Source organism: Apodemus sylvaticus, chromosome 3 (assembly GCF_947179515.1).
Source record: "Apodemus sylvaticus chromosome 3, mApoSyl1.1, whole genome shotgun sequence".
Taxonomy (NCBI): Eukaryota; Metazoa; Chordata; class Mammalia; order Rodentia; family Muridae; genus Apodemus; species Apodemus sylvaticus.
The window spans coordinates 75,064,721-75,082,281 of NC_067474.1; the positions used below are offsets into that span (position 1 = coordinate 75,064,721).

Below are 17,561 nucleotides of genomic sequence, written 5' to 3' on the forward strand. Positions count from 1 at the left end.
CTTGCACAGTGCCCCAGTGTCACTTCCCAAGTCCCCAGTTTGTGCAGCTGTAGGAGGCTGATGTTGTCAACATAACACTGTGCTGGAGCCTGGAGAGTGAAGGCAGGCTGGTGGAAAGGCAGAAGAGCATCTCTGTTGTCATGGAGGAGGGTTGCTTCAGTGGCAGGGTTGGGGGCGGGGCAGGGGCGGGGCTAGGCCCAGATTTTTGCTGTTTCCTTTTCAATAGCGGGTCAGCATTTAGAAGTCTCAGCACCTTTGGGTCTATTGTTTCCAGGTCTCTAAAATACTGTTAGCAAGTTGCTCAAACAGCATGGGAAGCTCCCATGAACTGTTTTCTACTGCCCAGGGCAATGCTGGCACTGAGCAGACTCTCAGTGCTGATTTGCTCACAGATAACTTCATTTTCAGTACCCTGCCTTCTTGATCCTCACTTGTCTCCATGGGCACCTGCATGGGATAAGCTAATTTGGGTTTTCAATTCATTCTTGCTGCCTGGAAACATCCTGAAGGCATATGTAAGTCCTGTGGTTTGGAAGTCCTCAAGAGTTTAACAGTTAACTGTTGAAAAGAAGAAATGTGTTTGTATGTGACTCTGTGTGTCCAAGAGCACTTGCAGAGACAAGGACAGTGGCACGTACTGTCCTAGTCCTTCCTGCAAGCAAGAAACCACCTCTGCATTCATTGATCCCCTTAAAAAGAAACGAGGCTTTGGTGCAGCAACTAAGTACCCACGGTCTTTGTTGAAAGACAGTGTTTGATGGCCAATAGAATATAAACACGCACTCTACTCCAAAAAGTCCACGTGCTTAGCCAGGTCTGCTGGTGTCAGAATCCACCAAGGTGAACCCAAGATTATTGATTCACCTGGAAAAAGAAGTAGGCCATGAAAGATCCTCTTAAATCTCAAGAAGTAGGGTGAACAAGTGTGGGTTTGAACACCTCATACATTATTTCGTAAAAATTTCACACAATTACACGGCACAGTCATAACTAAAGATTTTTAAAGAAAACGCAGCTACAAAGTTTAATTTATCAGCCGATTAAGAAGAGGAGACTACACCGACGCTTTCAATACTGAACACCGTTTTTCATTAAAAAACAAGCCTGGAAGAAACTTCTGGTCCCGAGTGTGCCTCATGCATCGGATCCCATGACTCTGTCACTCGGGACAGGCCTCCCCGCCCCGCTCCTTCACTGCAGGGACGAGCCCAGATCTCGTGCACGTGGCGGGCGCAGGGCCCCTACCGGCGCCCTGGGGGAGCGTGGCTGATGAAACGCTCCGGGCTCTGCCCGAGAGACGCTCCCGCCGCAGGGCACCTCGGTGCAGGAGACGGGCTGGGGCGGCGCGCCCGAAAAGGGCGCGCGGGGGCGGCGGGGGCCCCGGCGCCGGGACGCCGCGGAGCAGAAGGGGCGTGGAGCCTCCGACCCTGCGCGGCCCCGGGCGGCAGCGCGGCGGTGAGTGTGCGCGGGCCGTGCGCGTGCCCGCGCGCCCGCGCTCGGGGGTTGGGGCCGCGGGGCCTGCGTGCGCGTCCCTCCGCTAAGGCTCTGGTGACCTCTTCCCGCCCCACGCGTCAAGCGTGGGATCTGCAGGGCAGGGCGAGTGATTTTGGGGGGTGAAGGAACCCCAAGGCCAGAGGGCAGAGATCGGGGAGCCAGCTGCCCGAGGCCGAGGCCAGGTACCGTGGGAGACGCGGGGCCGCGCCGAGCCGGCTTTCTGTTTTGGCTCCCTCCGGCTTTGCTCCCTGACCTTGGATAGTCAGCTTTCTCTTCCGGGGCTTAATGTTCTCGTCATTGAAATGGGGCGTTTGGACTCCTTATCTGACCAGGTTTTTCTGCCCTAAACTTTTGGGGGACTGCTGCTTCTCTGATGTGTTGGACTTGCAGTGTAATTTAACGAAGCTGAATTAGAAGAAGGAAAGCCTATTTTTCTTTCCTTTCAGGATATGTTAGGCGCTCAGTTGTTAGTGAGGCTGGCAGGCACTGTGCAGAGATAGGACCTCTGGGGGCTGGAGTCTGCACAGCCCGCGACTGGAAAATCTGGTTGCAACGTGGACTCCCAGAGGGACGTCAGGAGTCTCGGCTAGCATTTGCTCCCTCTGGGCTTTGCCTACCATTGTGTGTGGGCTCCCACACTTGTGTGCTGAAGACTGGAGCAGGGCTGAGGGGGTGGTTAGCATTTGCCCTGGGGTCCTGCCTGCACCCACATGGCCCTGTAGCCTCGGTACTGGTACCTGATGAGAATCTACAGCGGGAGCCCTGGACCCATTCTGACCTTTGGGTCCATTCACTTCTGCATGGCTCCTTTCAGCCTTCTCCTTGGTGAAGCGTCATCTAGGCAGCTCAGGGAGCCCGTCCTCCACCAGAGTCGCGCCTCTTTGCTTCCTGGTTTCCTCCTCACCTCTGGCAGTTCTGAGTGTGTTTTCCCCATTGGACGGTGATCCCCGCAGTGGAGGGCCGAGCAGAGGCTTGGCGTTGCACTCCTGGTTGAGGGAATGTGTGTGGAGCAGGTCGATGACAGCTCCCTTCTCTCAGTAATCAACTTTTTTCCAAGTGCGGATCTTGTGAACGTGGAACCATAGGGCCATCCTGAGTTTCTATCCTTGTCCCTTCTCAGGGAAATGGAGGCACAGAGGAGTCTAGTACCTTGCTCAAGGCCACCCAGGTGGGAGGTGGTTGGGCTGGGCAGGTTACTTTTTGAGACACAACCTCCTGTGTGTGACTGGAGTCTGCTGATTGGGTCGCTGTGGGCAGCTGAGGGGCCTGAGGTGGGTGCTGTGATTTCTGCCCCCAACACAATGCTTCATTGTGGGATTTTGCAACCAGTAGATCCTTCTGTACAGCCCCAGGCTTGGGCAACTCCAGCCTGTGTCAGCTCCTCCCTGCCTTGTCAACACTCCAGTGTTGGGAGGTTTCACTGAGAGGGCCTGTGGTCTCTGCCGAGTTCAGATGTCAAGGTTGTGTCTGCCTTCTGTTGATCAGAAGCGTCAGAGGGACACAGCCTTGTGGCTTTTGTGCGTCTGGGCTGTATAGAAGGAGCAGGCACACTAAGGTAGGCTGGTAAGTACTCCTTTGTTTGAGACTGCTGTTGTGAGCTGGGCCGAGGAGGAGCTGTGAGGAGACTCTGTCGTCCCATTAGAAGTATTGCGGGCTGACTGGAATTTGTTTCGATAGCATGCCTAGGAAACATGGTTTCTTCTGATCCACTCAAAGGTGATTTCATGAATTAGCTGGAAAGAAGCCAGACCCGGTCCAGAGGTATGAGAGGGTGGGTGCAGTGGGCTGAGACCCTGGAGCCACATGCTAAAATCCTTCTGCGGACTCTTCAGCTGATAGCCACTCAGCTTTGGAGAGAGCGTGTCTTGACCACGAAACAGGAAAACCGTGTTGAGGAAAAGAGAGGAACCTGGGCTGTGGGCAGGGGTAGAACTTGGGGAGCCAGGCTTGTTTAGCAAGTGCTTTTAACCATCTCCCTGACCCCAGATCCTTTCGTTCAGGACAGGAGACCCCACATTTTCATTTTGCAGGGCGTCCCAGCCCTGTGCAGCTGCTCCTGTTGAAGGCTTGAGATAAAGAGTGAAGAGGCCAGAAGGCTCAGTTCCTCCCTCAAGGGCAGTGGGGCTCAGGGCCAGTTTGGATTCAGTCAGGTGTGTGTCATCTGGATGCTTCCTACCTTCCCCAGTGTCACTTCCCTTGGTAGCAAATGAATGTTCTAGAGGACTGGCCACCAAATGTCTAGAGGACTTTTCGCAGGACTGATGGCATTTGATAGAACATGATTTTCCTTGGGACACACATCACAGGTTGCAGCGGATTGGTGGTTCAGGAAGTCATCAAGGGAGCCCCCATAAGGAGCATCCCCACTTTGGCAGATGAAAGTGGCGAAAGGCGATGCCCGCTGTGCCTCTGGGCCATGGATGCTGGCAGCATTGGCCATGCTGCTCAGTGCTCAGAGAAGAGTTTAACTGACAAGGTTTCCATGCTGGCTTTGGCCACCTGAAAGCCCCGGAGACCAAACCCTTGCTTCACCCAAAGCAGGTGTCGGCAAACGGCCACGCTGGGAGAAATGACCTTTCTGTTCAGGGTTTTCCTGGTAGTCTACACCTGTCTGAAACTCACTGTGTAGCATAAGCAGGCATTAAACTTTTGATCCTGTTGCTCCTGCCTCGTGCACTCCTCAGGGCTGGGATTATGAGCATATGTCATGAATTGAGAGTGTTTTTTGTTTTGTTTTGGTCTTTCTTTCTTTCTTTCTTTCTTTCTTTCTTTCTTTCTTTCTTTCTTTCTTTCTTTCTTTCTTTCTTTCTTTCTTTCTTAATCCTTCCTTCCTTCCTTCCTTCCTTCCTTCCTTCCTTTTTTTTTTTTTTTTTTTTTTTTTTTTTTGAGACAGGGTTTCTCTGTGTAGCCCTGGCTGTCCTGGAACTCACTCTGTAGACCAGGCTGGCCTTGAACTCAGAAATCTGCCTACCTCTTGTTTTGTTTTTTTCTTTGAGACAGGGTCTCACTGTGTAGCCCTGGCTGACCTGGAGCTCACTATGTTGACCAGGCTGATGAACTCACATAGATCTGCCTCTGCCTCTAGAGTACTGGCCTTGAGGGATTTAAAGAACTAATAACACGTGGAGTGTGATGTCTGTTCCCCATGGCCTTCTGGTGTACAGTTCATCGATTCTTGGTAGTGGGCCTGTGTGGGGCGGTCTGATAGATTTGAAGAGGCCTATGGGAAGCTCTGAGGATGAGTGATATATCCAAGTTTACACAAGTATGAGGCCATGGGGCCACAGTGTTGAACCCTGAACGTGGGCCTCACCTCCTTAGAGAACTGGAATGTAGCCAGGCTGTCTGCTAGTTCTTCTCTTCATGCTTGTCAGGACTTTTTGTGTGTAATCTGTGTTTCCTGTTCCCTGGTTTCGGTTTGTACATCTTGTAGAACCTCGTAGGGAGCTGTCTATGTAAACAGGCCTTCCTGTAATGAATATAATACCTGTCCCAGGCGTGTTTGCCTGGGCATCTCAGGAAGGGAATGAGTGGCGTCTGGTGTGGCTGAGCAGGAGAAGACCCTATGTTAGTAGGGGAATTCTCAGCAGAGGCCTGGGGGAGGTTTTAGTTCCTCCTTCTCCCTCTGAGAAATTCCTCAACAAGAGAAATTCCCTCCCCAAGATTGGAAAGTCAGCATTTAGACTCCTCATGGTTCTTCCTGGCCTTTAGCAACTCTGGCCTCAGGGAGGGCCAGGAAGCCCCAGACTCAACTTCTTTCTTTTGTTGTTCTTCACAGGCAAGTGGAGGTGAGCCACTGTCCCAGCATGAACTGCACCCCCAGAAACAGGAAGTAGAAGCTAGAGCAGCTGTCTGTTTGCAATGGCTTGTGAGCCTCCCACAGATCCTGGTGGGGCAGCTGGTCCCCTGCCCACCTCCACCCTGGGCTGCAGCACCCTGCCTCAGGGGAACCCTCCTGGCTGGGGGCAAGGTAAGGCTGCGACGGGTTCCTGTCCTTTCCTTCACACTGAGTGCCATTCTGTGCTGACTTTGAACCTGGGGTCTCTATGTAGCTGGGTGACTTTGGCATTCAGCTTGAGGCTACTCTATCATTTCTACTGTGTTCTCACTGTCACCGCCTCCTGTCACCACCTCCTGCCACCACCTTAAGCTTGACTGCCACTGCCTAGCTCCATTTTTTTTCCTACCCACCAGAGAACCTTTTCCTATGTGTAGCCTGCTGCTTTCTTGTCTGTCCGTTGTAGGACATTCTGTCTGAGGACCTTTGCACATGATGATTTCTTCTCTTTCCTTTTCCTTCCTTCCTTCCTCCCTCCCTCCCTCCCCTCCCCCCCCTCTCTCTTCCTTCCTTCCTTCCTTTCTTTCTTTCCTAACCAATGATGCTTTCTGGTGCTCAGTTTTCATCCGTCCTTCAGGCCTCCATCCATCCTTCCTATGACAAATTATTTGGCCGCTTAGCTTTAGTTAGGATTTTCTGGTCTATTTTCCCTGCAGAATTTATTTAGTATACTTATCAGGATCTGTGCAGTAACTATTGAGCCTCCCTACCAGAATGGAAATTCAGAGAGGATAGGGCCTCTGTATCATCTTACCCCTCTTGTGTCTGCAGAGCCAGCGGGGGACCTGCTCCTTCGAGATGCAGAGTCAGTGTGGTGGGGAATGGAGCATGGATGGTAGCTGGGTGCAGCAAGGAGGAATAGCACCGTAAACTGTGGGTGTTCTGTGGGAATGTGAGGATTGCACAGAGGCTCTGAAACTCTGCTCAAAAGTGGTGCATGCCTAGGCTATTAAGAAAACAATTTCAGTACCCATGCTTGCTGCTGTAGAACAGGATGGGTGCAGCACTTTTTTTCCTTCAGGACCGGAATAGCATCACTCTGCCAAATTTTGGCAAGCCCCCTTTTGCCTGTTCGTTCAGTCTCAGTAGACACGCCCCCTCAGTTTTGCTTAGCTTAAATGTAGAAACAAGCATTTCCAAGCACAGGCCTCGCTGTTCTCATTTTAAGCAACAAATGAGAGATGGTGTTGCCAAGAATCCAGGGACTTGTGGTAGAAAGGCAACGAGACCAGGTCAAAGGTTTCTGTGGTGTTTGGGCCAATGCTTGTGGAGCCCAGGCAGTGGCTGGCTGAAGGTTCCAGACTCTCCTTGTGTGTGTGGGGGGTTCATCGTGTGTGGCGAGGGCGCCAGTGGGAGACCCCACTGAGCGATGGCTGTGTTTTGGGCACTGTCCCTTCCTCTTGCTTGCTCTGTCCCCTTACGCTCAAGTCAACCTACGTTTTTCTGCTTTCCAAAGGCTCAGCTGCTGTTTCCTTGCGAATAGCATCCACCTCTTAGGACCCTCGGAGCAAGCATCTAGTGAGGCCCCAGCTCTCGAAAGAGGGTCTCCCTAGCTGCCTTTGTTTCTTTTCTGCCCACCCCCTTTCATTTGGGTGGCCTTCAGCTTACCTTATGCTTTTATCCAGGCATGGGAGGGTGAAAGGCTTAGTACTGTTGTCTTACCAGGAGCTTTGAGCTCTAACCAGCTTGCTTCCAGATTATGACCTCACTGGGGCTAGTAGTTCACCTGCTTGAGGTGGCACCAGGGTGTCATCCGCACGGTCTGCAGTCTCCTGCGATGGCCGTGACCAACTTGACCTTCCAAGTTTACCTTGTTAGGAAAAGACTGCGTCACAGTTTAATCCCTCACGAGCTGCCCAGTGTTTATTCCATGCCTCACACTCCTTTTAGAAAGAGAGGAGAGGCCAAAATTGAAAGCTCTTTAGACAGGACCTAGAGTTTATAGAATGGATGAAATCCTTATGATTGTAGGTGCGTTCCCCTCCTTACGTAAGGAGGGGTATGAGAAAGAAGACTATCAACGTTGAGGATTAGAGCCCCACCATATTAATTTGTTTTATATGTCAACATATGCAAGGCCCTGAGGCAGCTCAGGCAGCCCTGTGATGAACAGACCGGCGTTGGAGATATGGCTCAAGCGAAAGCTTGATGAAATAATTAAACAATTGCACACACACAAACTCATTCTTGACATGTGTGGATGAGGCAGTGGGGGCCAAGGTTAATGTCTGAGTGTGCCGGAGGGCTCTACACGGACGCAGAGGATGTTTGTCAGTTTAACACAGGCTTGAAAGCCACCGTAGCAATTCGGCACTCAGAAGTCTAACTCTGCTCTCCCTGAGCTCACAGTGGAGGTGATAGAGGGCCCTGCTCCTGTCTGGGAGCTCTAGACAAGGCTCTGTGTCCTTCCCCTTCCCAGTAATTCAGTCTACCCATAGTACTTAGCTTGTGGCCAAAGCTAGCAAAGGTGTAGCTGTGCATGCCCCGCCTGCTTTTAAGGACCACTGAGATTCCATCAGCTCCGGTGGGTAACACAGCACTGTTCCTGTGTGAGGCCGGCTGATCTGTGCCCCTTTACCCCAGCCAGCAGCACAGTCTGGGGATGAAGGCATGGCCATCTGGGGGCTGATGTTTCATGGTAACTATGTAAGGCTGATATTTGGCGCTTTGTTGGGATTTAAATTATTCAGCTGAACTTCCCATTCAGAACTTGACTAAATATCTACCTCACTGGGCCCTAATGGAGTCAGTTCAGCCTCTGTTTACATATGCCTTGTGACATTGGGCTCACTGCCACCCATTCTTTGTGGGATGCCTTCTTGTCCTGGCAAGTTATAAATTATATAGCTAACTCGTGTGGGCCTTAGTTTTGCTTCTTGGGGGTTCCCCAGTCAAGCTAAGCCTTTAGGGATTAGGAACAGCTATTGTGTCCCTCTTCACGGGAAGGTGCTCCCAGCCTGAGGTAGGTGCCTTCAGTTCTGAACTCCTGCAGAGCTATTCTAACGTGGCCCACTGATGCTCTGGTCTGCTTGCAGAGCTGCACAATGGCCAGGTCCTCACGGTCCTCCGAATCGACAATACCTGTGCACCCATCTCCTTTGACCTGGAAGCCGCAGAAGAGCAACTGCGGGCCTGGGGCATTCAGGTGAGTGCTGGCTGGTTGAGCCTGTGTTCCTCCATCTGTCCACCTGGCCGTCTGTCTACCCATCAATCTCCTCACAAACCTTTCCTTAACTCTTTACCTGTTCTGGCTGTGGCCTGGTGCATAGGAAATGATTGGAAATATTCTTTCTTCCTGATGGGTTAACTTAGAAAGTATGTGTTGGGGGTGGCCACTCTGTCTAGGCCCTGAGCTGGCTGAACGGCAGGGGTGAGCAGGATCCAGTGCCAGAGCTCACACTGACCAGAAGGAGCCAGACATGGGTCAGGTAATCAAGGTCGGCCAGATGTGGATGCCACGGTAGCAGGCCATATGCAGCCCTGGTGGCATCGGAGGAAGTTTTGAACTTCCCTGTGGTGGGTGGTCATAAAACCTTCATGGAAGACTAGACCCTGACAGGGTTGTTGAGGCATGAATTCAAGTTTTCTGGGTGGGAGGAAGGCCTTGGAGGGGAGAGAACAGCATTCGTGAACGTTCACGGAGCGTGCCACATAATCCTTCCAAGAGCGATCCAGGCCTAAACTCCACACACCCACTGTGTGGATATCGATCTAGACCTGTTGCTCACTGCCTGTGCAACTTTGGGCAGGAGACTTAACTTCTCTGTGCTTCACTTTTGTGTGCAGGAGAGGGTGATATTCACACCAGTTGTGTAGGGCTTCCATCAGGATTACATGTGTGAGACCAAGGAGCATCTGCAGACATTCTGGGATGCAACAGGCTCCCAGTGAGCCACAGCACTTACTGTGTGTAGGCGTGGAGGGCAGTGGTACAGCTCTCTCCTTGGAGCCCTTGAGGTCTTCACCGGGCTAGCCAGGAAATCACAGGCAGGGCGGCGAGCAGCTCAGTACAGCCCAGAGCACCTAGCTAACGCAGATGCTAGCAATCCACACTTAAGTCTTGATGCTTGGGCATCAGATTCACGCACTGAGCCACCTCCCGAAACCCCTCACCTTCCTTAAATTATTGCCTGGAGATTAGTGAAGAGCTTGTGTGTCTGTTGTTGTGTGTTCTTAGATGACACTTTTCTGCTTTGGGGAATCATACTTGTGATGATGATTGGTGTGTGTGTGTGTGTGTGTGTGTGTGTGTGTGTGTGTATGTGTGTGTGTGCTCATGCGCTTTTGCACCAGGATTCCTGTGTGGAAGGCAGGAGACCACTCTGTGGAGTCTGCTCTTTCCCTCCACCTTCTTCTGGCTTCTGAGGAATGAACTCGGGTCATCACTCCTTAACCCCAGTTCCCTGAGGTGTCCCATGTTGAGATGGGATTCTTAAGCTCCTGTCCTTCAGTGGCTCCTGCTCTGTAGGGCTGGTGTGCTCTGCACACACTCTGGTTTGGACAGGAAGGCTTGTGCCCTCAGTGCTTGGGGCTCTGTGCAGAGTGTCAGATGGCAGCACTGACCGAGGGCTGAGTGTGAACAGAGTGTCAGATGGCAGCATTGACAGAGGGCTGAGTGTGAACAGAGTGTCAGATGGCAGCATTGACAGAGGGCTGAGTGTGAGCAGAGTGTCAGATGGCAGCATTGACAGAGAGCTGAGGCTGAGTGTGAGCAGAGTGTCAGACGGTAGCACTGACAGGGCTGAGTGTGAGCAGAGTGTCAGATGGCAGCATTGACAGAGGGCTGAGGCTGAGTGTGATCAGAGTTTCAGATGGCAGCACTGACCAAGGGCTGAGTGTGAGCAGAGTGTCAGATGGCAGCACTAGCTGAGGGCTGAGTGTGAGCAAAGTGTCACATGGCAGCACTGACAGAGGGCTGAGGCTGAGTGTGAGCAGAGTGTCAGATGGTAGCACTGGCCAAGGGCTGAGTGTGAACAGAGTGTCAGATGGCAGCAGTGACCAAGGGCTGAGTGTGAGCAGAGTGTCAGATGGCAGCAGTGACCGAGGGCTGAGTGTGAGCAGAGTGTCAGATGGCAGCAGTGACCGAGGGCTGAGTGTGAACAAAGTGTCAGATGGCAGCAGTGACCGAGGGCTGAGTGTGAGCAGAGTGTCAGATGGCAGCACTGACCGAGGGCTGAGTGTGAACAGAGTGTCAGATGGCAGCACTGACTGAGGGCTGAGTGTGAACAGAGTGTCAGATGGCAGCAGTGACCGAGGGCTGAGTATGAACAGAGTGTCAGATGGCAGCAGTGACCGAGGGCTGAGTGTGACTAGAGTGTCAGATGGCAGCACTGACCGAGGGCTGAGTGTGAACAGAGTGTCAGATGGCAGCAGTGACCGAGGGCTGAGTGTGACTAGAGTGTCAGATGGCAGCACTGACCGAGGGCTGAGTGTGAGCAGTGTGAGCAGAGTGTCAGATGGCAGCACTGACCGAGGGCTGAGTGTGAGCAGAGTGTCAGATGGCAGCACTGACCGAGGGCTGAGTGTGAGCAGAGTGTCAGATGGCAGCACTGACCGAGGGCTGAGTGTGAGCAGTGTGAGCAGAGTGTCAGATGGCAGCACTGACCGAGGGATGAGTGTGAGCAGAGTGTCAGATGGCAGCACTGACCGAGGGATGAGTGTGAGCAGAGTGTCAGATAGCACTGACCGAGGGATGAGTGTGAGCAGTGTGTCAGATGGCAGCACTGACTGAGGGATGAGTGTGAGCAGAGTGTCAGATGGCAGCACTGACCGAGGGCTGAGTGTGAACAGAGTGTCAGATGGCAACACTGACCGAGGGCTGAGTGTGAGCAGAGTGTCAGATGGCAGCAGTGACAGAGGGCTGAGTGTGAGCAGAGTGTCAGATGGCAGCAGTGACAGAGGGCTGAGTGTGAACAGAGTGTCAGATGGCAGCACTGACCGAGGGCTGAGTGCGAACAGAGTGTCAGATGGCAGCAGTGACAGAGGGCTGAGTGTGAGCAGAGTGTCAGATGGCAGCAGTGACAGAGGGCTGAGTGTGAACAGAGTGTCAGATGGCAGCACTGACCGAGGGCTGAGTGTGAGCAGAGTGTCAAATGGCAGCACTGACAGAGGGCTGAGTGTGAGCAGAGTGTCAGATGGCAGCACTGACCGAGGGCTGAGTGTGAGCAGAGTGTCAGATGGCAGCACTGACAGAGGGCTGAGTCCCCAGTCTCACTGTGCTTCTCTCTCTGCCAAGGACCCCCGAGCACTGGAAATGCACCCTGCCCGACGGTGCACACACCCCTGACTTTGGAGAAGAGGAACCAAGGTTTAGGGCAGAGGTCACTTGGCCCAAGTCGCTCAGTACTTGAATGATATGACCAGAGTTTGGTTCAGAGCCTGTGCCTTGCCCAAGGCTGCCCCATGCTTGTTGGAAGGTTCTGAGAGTCAGGCTGGTGGTTCCTCTGTGGGTTGCCCTGGTGTTCAGGACGCCTTCCTGCAGTTGGACCCATCCTAGGACTCCCCATTTATGCTCTGAGCCTCTTCTACCCTCTGAGGTGCCTCGGGTGTGCCATGTCCCCCTCCCATGGGCAGTCCTGTGACCTGGGAATGCTGTGCTTGCTGCAGGAGGGAGGTCGGGAGTGGCTGTCCTGTAACATGTCCTCTTCACCCTGCCTGGCATAGGTCCCTGCCGAGCAGTACAGGAACTTGGCTGAGAGTGCTCTTTTGGAACCTCAAGTGAGGAGGTACATCATCTACAACTCCAGGCCCATGAGGCTGGCCTTTGCTGTGGTGAGTAGGAAAGTAGGCCCACATGGCCTCCCCTTGACCTCAGGCACTTCGAATTCATCAGTGTGTTCTGAGGCATAGAATGGGATGAGGAACCCAGGTGCCCCGGCAGGCCTAGTACCAACAACATGGAGTTGGTGTGGAAGGGGTTAGTGGAGGATGGGGGTTGGGGTCGGGAATATGTAGAGCACCAGACTGCCGACTCAGTGTTTGTCCGAGGTCAAAACTTCCCTTCTGGGATTTGGTTTTTCTTTGTTCACAGATAGATGTTTCCTTTATTTATAGTGTGCATACACACAGCTGCATGCATGTACCTGTGTGTGTACATGCTTAGAAACATATAGCTATGCCTACATATCCACATACAGAAACACGTATGTCTGTGGCCAGACAGCGTGTGAACCCAGGCTATCCGGCTTCTGATGCTGAACCGTTAACCGTTCTGCTCTCTGGCTTCCGTGTTGATGGTCACATGGCCTAGCTGACTCCACCCCCCTCCTTTTGGGAGAAGGGGAAGAGGGAGTTAGTTTTTAACAACTCCCTAAAAAGTACCGGGCTATGAAATGTTACCCTGTTAGCTGTGGAACAGCTCTGAGAAGTAGACATTGTTATTCCCAGTTTACAGGCGGGGAAACTGAGGCTCAGAGAGGTGCCATAGCTTATTCCAAGCCATACTCCAAGGCAAGGATTACTGTGGGGTTTAGGCACAGATTTCTTTCCAGAGTGTCCTGCCCTTTTGTGTTTCATTTGAAATTGGGGTGAGGAGGGTTCAGGAGTGATTGACCTTGCTATCAGACTTGAGGGCTCGCAACCTTACCCCAGCTCAGGCCCAGCCACCCATCTTCAGTAGGCCAACTAAAAGAACCAGTTAAAAGTGGAATGCAGAAAAGGGAGACTTGGTCAATGTGGCCACACTGGAAAGAGTGACAAAGAGATTGAGTAAACAGTCCAGAGGTCCTGAGGGGGAGCAAAGTTTAAACACACAGCCAAGGCCGTGCACATCTAAGCAGCCAGATCAAGATGTGGTCCCACCCACTGCTTTCCCATCATTCTCTGGGCTTCAGCCTCATCCTGTAAGGTAGTCTGACAAGTCGTTAGAGCTGTGTGACATTTCCCATCATGAGATTCCTAGCAGAATTCCCATTTCTTTGGAGTCCGTAGTTTCAGCAGCCTGAGAGACACGACTGCCTCTTTAGGATATCTTCCTTTCTGCCAGGCCAGTTACAACCTGTTGTCAAGATTCCCCTAATAAGCAGTGGGTAGGAGCCATCCCAGGGTTGGCATGTTTTCCTCCAGGCCCCTGGGAGGCTGTTTGACCGCAGCGGTGGCGGGGATATCCACCAGGGTACCCATGGGTCGGACCGCTGTCCCTGGCAGCCCAATGACTTCTACAGGTGTCCTTGTCCTCTACAGGTGTTCTACGTGTTGGTGTGGGCCAACATCTACTCCACCAGCCAAATGTTTGCCCTGGGCAACAAGTGGGCAGGCGTGCTGCTTGCCACGCTGGCCGCTGTCAGCCTGACTCTGACCCTTGTGCTGGTCTTTGAGAGGCAGCAGAGGAAGGTGAGGTGTCTGGGGCCCTGTCCGTTCCCTCCATGGGGCTGGGTGGTCTGAGCCTTTGTTCTAACTCAGCAGCTCCTTCAGCTACCCTCATGACTGCATCCCCATAACTGCAGACACGTGAAGCTAAATCCTCTGTTGTACATTTTCTGCTCTCTCTCTCTCTCTCTCTCTCTCTCTCTCTCTCTCTCTCACACACACACACACACACACACACAATCCCTTCCATAAATGCAAAGCTTACTGACTCATGCCCCTATGCTCTCTCTCCCCTCCTCTCCCTTCTCCTTTCCTCTCCTGTTCCCCTGAAAAGTTACTCTGTCTCCCTTTAATGCTTTCAGTTCACTATCTGATGGCCTTGTGGCTTTGGCCGCTTGCTCACTGGGGCGATTGCGTGTGGTGTACAAAGCCACTCGCCCCTTGGCCAAGGAGCAAAGGCTCTTTCTTCTCTTCATTATTTTCTTATCCAGTCGCTGCAGATTTTTGTTGGAAGGTCTTTTTTTCTTCCTGGCTGCCAGCTGTTCCCAGGAGCCAGCATTCCTGCCAGGAGTCTTGCTAGCTGAGCTCGCTCACCAGGTCTCCCTGGACCTGCACAATGATTTGTGATTGGCAGGGAGAGAAGGTTACAGCCCGCCTTGTCTCACAGTAGTAGTACTGGCACTGGAGATGCGGGTTGGGGGAGGTGCTATTGTTTCTCCTGGGGTGGGTAGGTGGTTCCCCCACAGCCAGGCCTCAGTTAACTCCCAGTAGTCCTCTCCTCCACATATATGATCCCTGCTCACCTTTAGAGAGGAGACCCCTGCCTCCCAGCCCGCTGTACAACCACTCACTCAAGGATGATGTCTGACTATGCCTGGGCTGGGTATCAAAACTTTTCAAGGGAAGTAGATTGTCACAGGCTTTTCATGGTTATGCCTGGTGACTCTGGCCAGAGGCCTTTACAGATAAGGGGCTGGGCTTCATAAAGGCTCCGGGAGCAGCCCCAGCTTCACTGCTGCTAAGTGACCAGGCTGCAGAACTCAAGGTTTGACTGCTTAGATTCCAGGTAACCTTAGCGCCCAGTGTGTGGCATCTAGCGCTGCTGCTGTGACTATACACTTATTTCCTTAAAACCCTGTAGTTAGGAGTCCAGCGAGTGTGTCCCTGGGCCAGAGACTGGAAGGGCTGCTCGGGGCGTATTTGCCTCTTGACCTCTTCCAGTTCCACTTTAAGGGCACCATGCTTCTGTGGCCTCAGTGGGGGCAAGGCTCTTTCTCTCTCCCTAGTCTAAGGTCAGCTGAGCAGCTTCTGCTCTGGTCCACTGTGCCGTTTAACACAGCATGCTCAGGCGCATTCATGGGTTCTAGGACATGGTTTGGATATCTTGTAGGCTATTATTTTGCCTAGCTCAGGATACAGTCTTTGGTAACCTGCAGAAGCACCTCTGTCCCTGTGTTCTGAGTCCCGGGACCGCTGCGTGCTGTTCTGAAGTCCTTAGCAGTCCTGAAGTGCTCCGCTTCTGCCTGCCTTGGCTTCCCGTTGCCAAATTCCATTTCATGCCTGTGTTCACAGGGACAAATTGGGACTTTATGGCTTAATCATTCTGAAAGTATCTTTGTTGGGTTTTGCTTTTGAGTCTGACAAGATAATGCTACCCCTGGGCTCTGTTCAGGCCTTTGTAACCCTGTGCTTGGTCTGTAAAAACAAATTGGGCCTCTGGCTCCTGCTGGCAGAAACTTCTTTTGAGGAGAGGAGAAAGCAAGCCATCGACCCAAGGAGGAAGAAGCAAGGAGAGCAGGCAGGCAAGGCCGGGCCTCTGCTGGCTGCATGGCCTTCTCCACCCTTGTGGAGCCAGGTGAGGGGCTAGACACAGGTCACAGGGAAGGACCTGCTCTCTGCGCATGGGGATAGCCAAGGGCCTCAGGTCCAGAGCCCAGAAAGGATTCTCTAGGCTCTCGGGTCACTCAGAACCCTGCCAGGACCCTATCTTCCTAGGACTGAGCTCCAATCTCTGAGCACCCATTGTGTGCTCTATGCTTCGGGCCTGAAGCCTCCTGAGATTTGTTAACTCTGCAACCTGGGGTGAGCAGAGTTGCATCTGGAGGATGCAACTGGACCTCAGTTTCCTCGCCTGAAAATAGCTTGATAAATCTGGCTCTAGCATAGGGCAATTGTGAGGGTTAAAGGACTATTCCATGTGGGAAGCATTCACAGTCATACTGGGTGTAGCATAAATGCTCAGAAGGTGTAACTGTTACTGTTGTTCATGTTGTTTGCCAGCAAGACTAGCTCAGAGGTTCAGGAACTAAATGGCCACACATCTCCCCTCAGCTCTTCCTTTAGATCTCAGCTCATGGACCTCATGCCCCTGAGATTTCTTTGTTTGTGACAGGATGTCTACATAGCCCTGGCCGTTCTGGAACTTTTATGTAATCTAGGCTGGCTTTGAACTCACAGAGATCCACCTGCCTCTGCTTCCTGACTGCTAGGATTAATGGTACACACCTGGCTCCAGCGTTTCTTATCAGTATCCTACAGACCCTTTCTCCCTGATCGTGATGAGGGATTAGCCTTTTTCAAGAACAGGAGAGTGGTGCACGAGCCAAGACTGCCTCAAGCCCACCCCAGAGTGCAACACATGGCACCCCTAGTGATGCCCATGGTGTAGCCAAGGTGACACAGTAGAAAATAGGACATTTTGGTCCAGGTTCCCTGTCATAGTGGCACCCCTGGCCAGCATGTATGGAGTGTCCACCCCTGGGTGGTCCACACAAAACAGACCGTCCCTTAACTTCCCTCAAACATCCACTACGTTTTGATTTCGTCCTAGCTAAAGACTTCCTTCACAACTCATTGAGCTCTCTCCTCACTCCCAGGAGGCGGGGTGTGCTTTTTCCCCTTAATCTACAACCTAAGATAGTAAGACTCGATGGAGGGACACTGGCACCAGAGCAGGAAGCAGTAGAGCTGGGCTTCCGCTTAAGGGCTCTCACACTGAATTTACCGTAGGGGAAAAGAGAGTTGTCTTGAGTTTGAAGGTTGATGTGTGGCCTCTGGGGACATGGACAGCTGTGATGTTCAGGGCTGAGGAACTCCTTGACATCTTGGAGGTCAGCCTTGGGCCTGGCACTTGTCTTTTAGGCTAACACTAACACAGACCTGAGGCTGGTGGCTGCCAATGGAGCCCTTCTGAGATACCGCGTGCTGCTGGGGGCGACAGACACAGTGGAGGGATGCCAGAGTGTGATCCAGGTACCGTGTCTCAGAGCGACCTCTCCTGCTGGCCTGCTTGCAGGTGGCCTTGTGTTCTCCTGGTCTGCATTGTGGGGTCCAGTGTCTGCTGTGCTGCTGTGAGTGGCTCTCTTTCCTCTTCCCTGTTCAGTGTTTCCCTGAGCATTTCCTCCTCTGTGCTGAATCCTGAAGTTGGGCACTGTAGGAATCAAAGCTCATACCTGTACAGTATGAGCTTGCACACCCATAGGATGACAGGCACCCAGTGACTTTGAAGGGACAGCAAGAGCTCATGGTGGCCCAGGGCTGCACCGAGTGATGTGGCAGTAGAGATGAGCTTGGAGAGGTTGGTGTGATGCTAAGGCCTCCTTTGTCTGGGACTCACATGTCTGGCTCAGTAGTTTTCTCTCCCTTAAAGCAGTTGGGGGATCTTAAAGTAGGACATCATTCATGGGACATGGCTGAGGCTGGATTTGATCTTGGCTGCCTCTGCTCAGTGCTTCAGTGCTAAGTACTCAGTGCTCTGTGCAGTCGAGTGTCTTATCAATAGTCCCTGTCAGATCTCAGCTCACTTCTTGCATGGCATGGGTATACATTATTCTTAGTCCACAACTGAAGATATCAAGGCTTGGGGAAGGAACCTGATCTACATAGCCAGGAAGCATAGCTGGGTTTTGGCTTAGGCTATGCC

The 17,561-nt window shown here is 52.5% G+C and overlaps 1 protein-coding gene across 6 annotated transcripts in view; it reads left to right on the forward strand.

Moving 5' to 3' along the window:
- The first annotated feature begins 1,367 nt into the window (after window positions 1-1,367).
- Window positions 1,368-17,561, forward strand: part of Tmem268 (transmembrane protein 268) — a 24,850-nt gene continuing 8,656 nt past the window's right edge. Inside the window, exons 1-7 of one of the 6 annotated variants that reach the window (XM_052176636.1) lie at window positions 1,475-1,676; window positions 3,495-3,644; window positions 5,273-5,464; window positions 8,368-8,477; window positions 11,996-12,103; window positions 13,514-13,663; window positions 16,781-16,891. In XM_052176636.1, the coding sequence (XP_052032596.1) occupies window positions 5,356-5,464; window positions 8,368-8,477; window positions 11,996-12,103; window positions 13,514-13,663; window positions 16,781-16,891 (588 nt within the window). In that variant the 5' untranslated portion in view covers window positions 1,475-1,676; window positions 3,495-3,644; window positions 5,273-5,355. The other 5 variants (XM_052176635.1, XM_052176633.1, XM_052176634.1 and 2 more) reach the window with 5 other exon arrangements.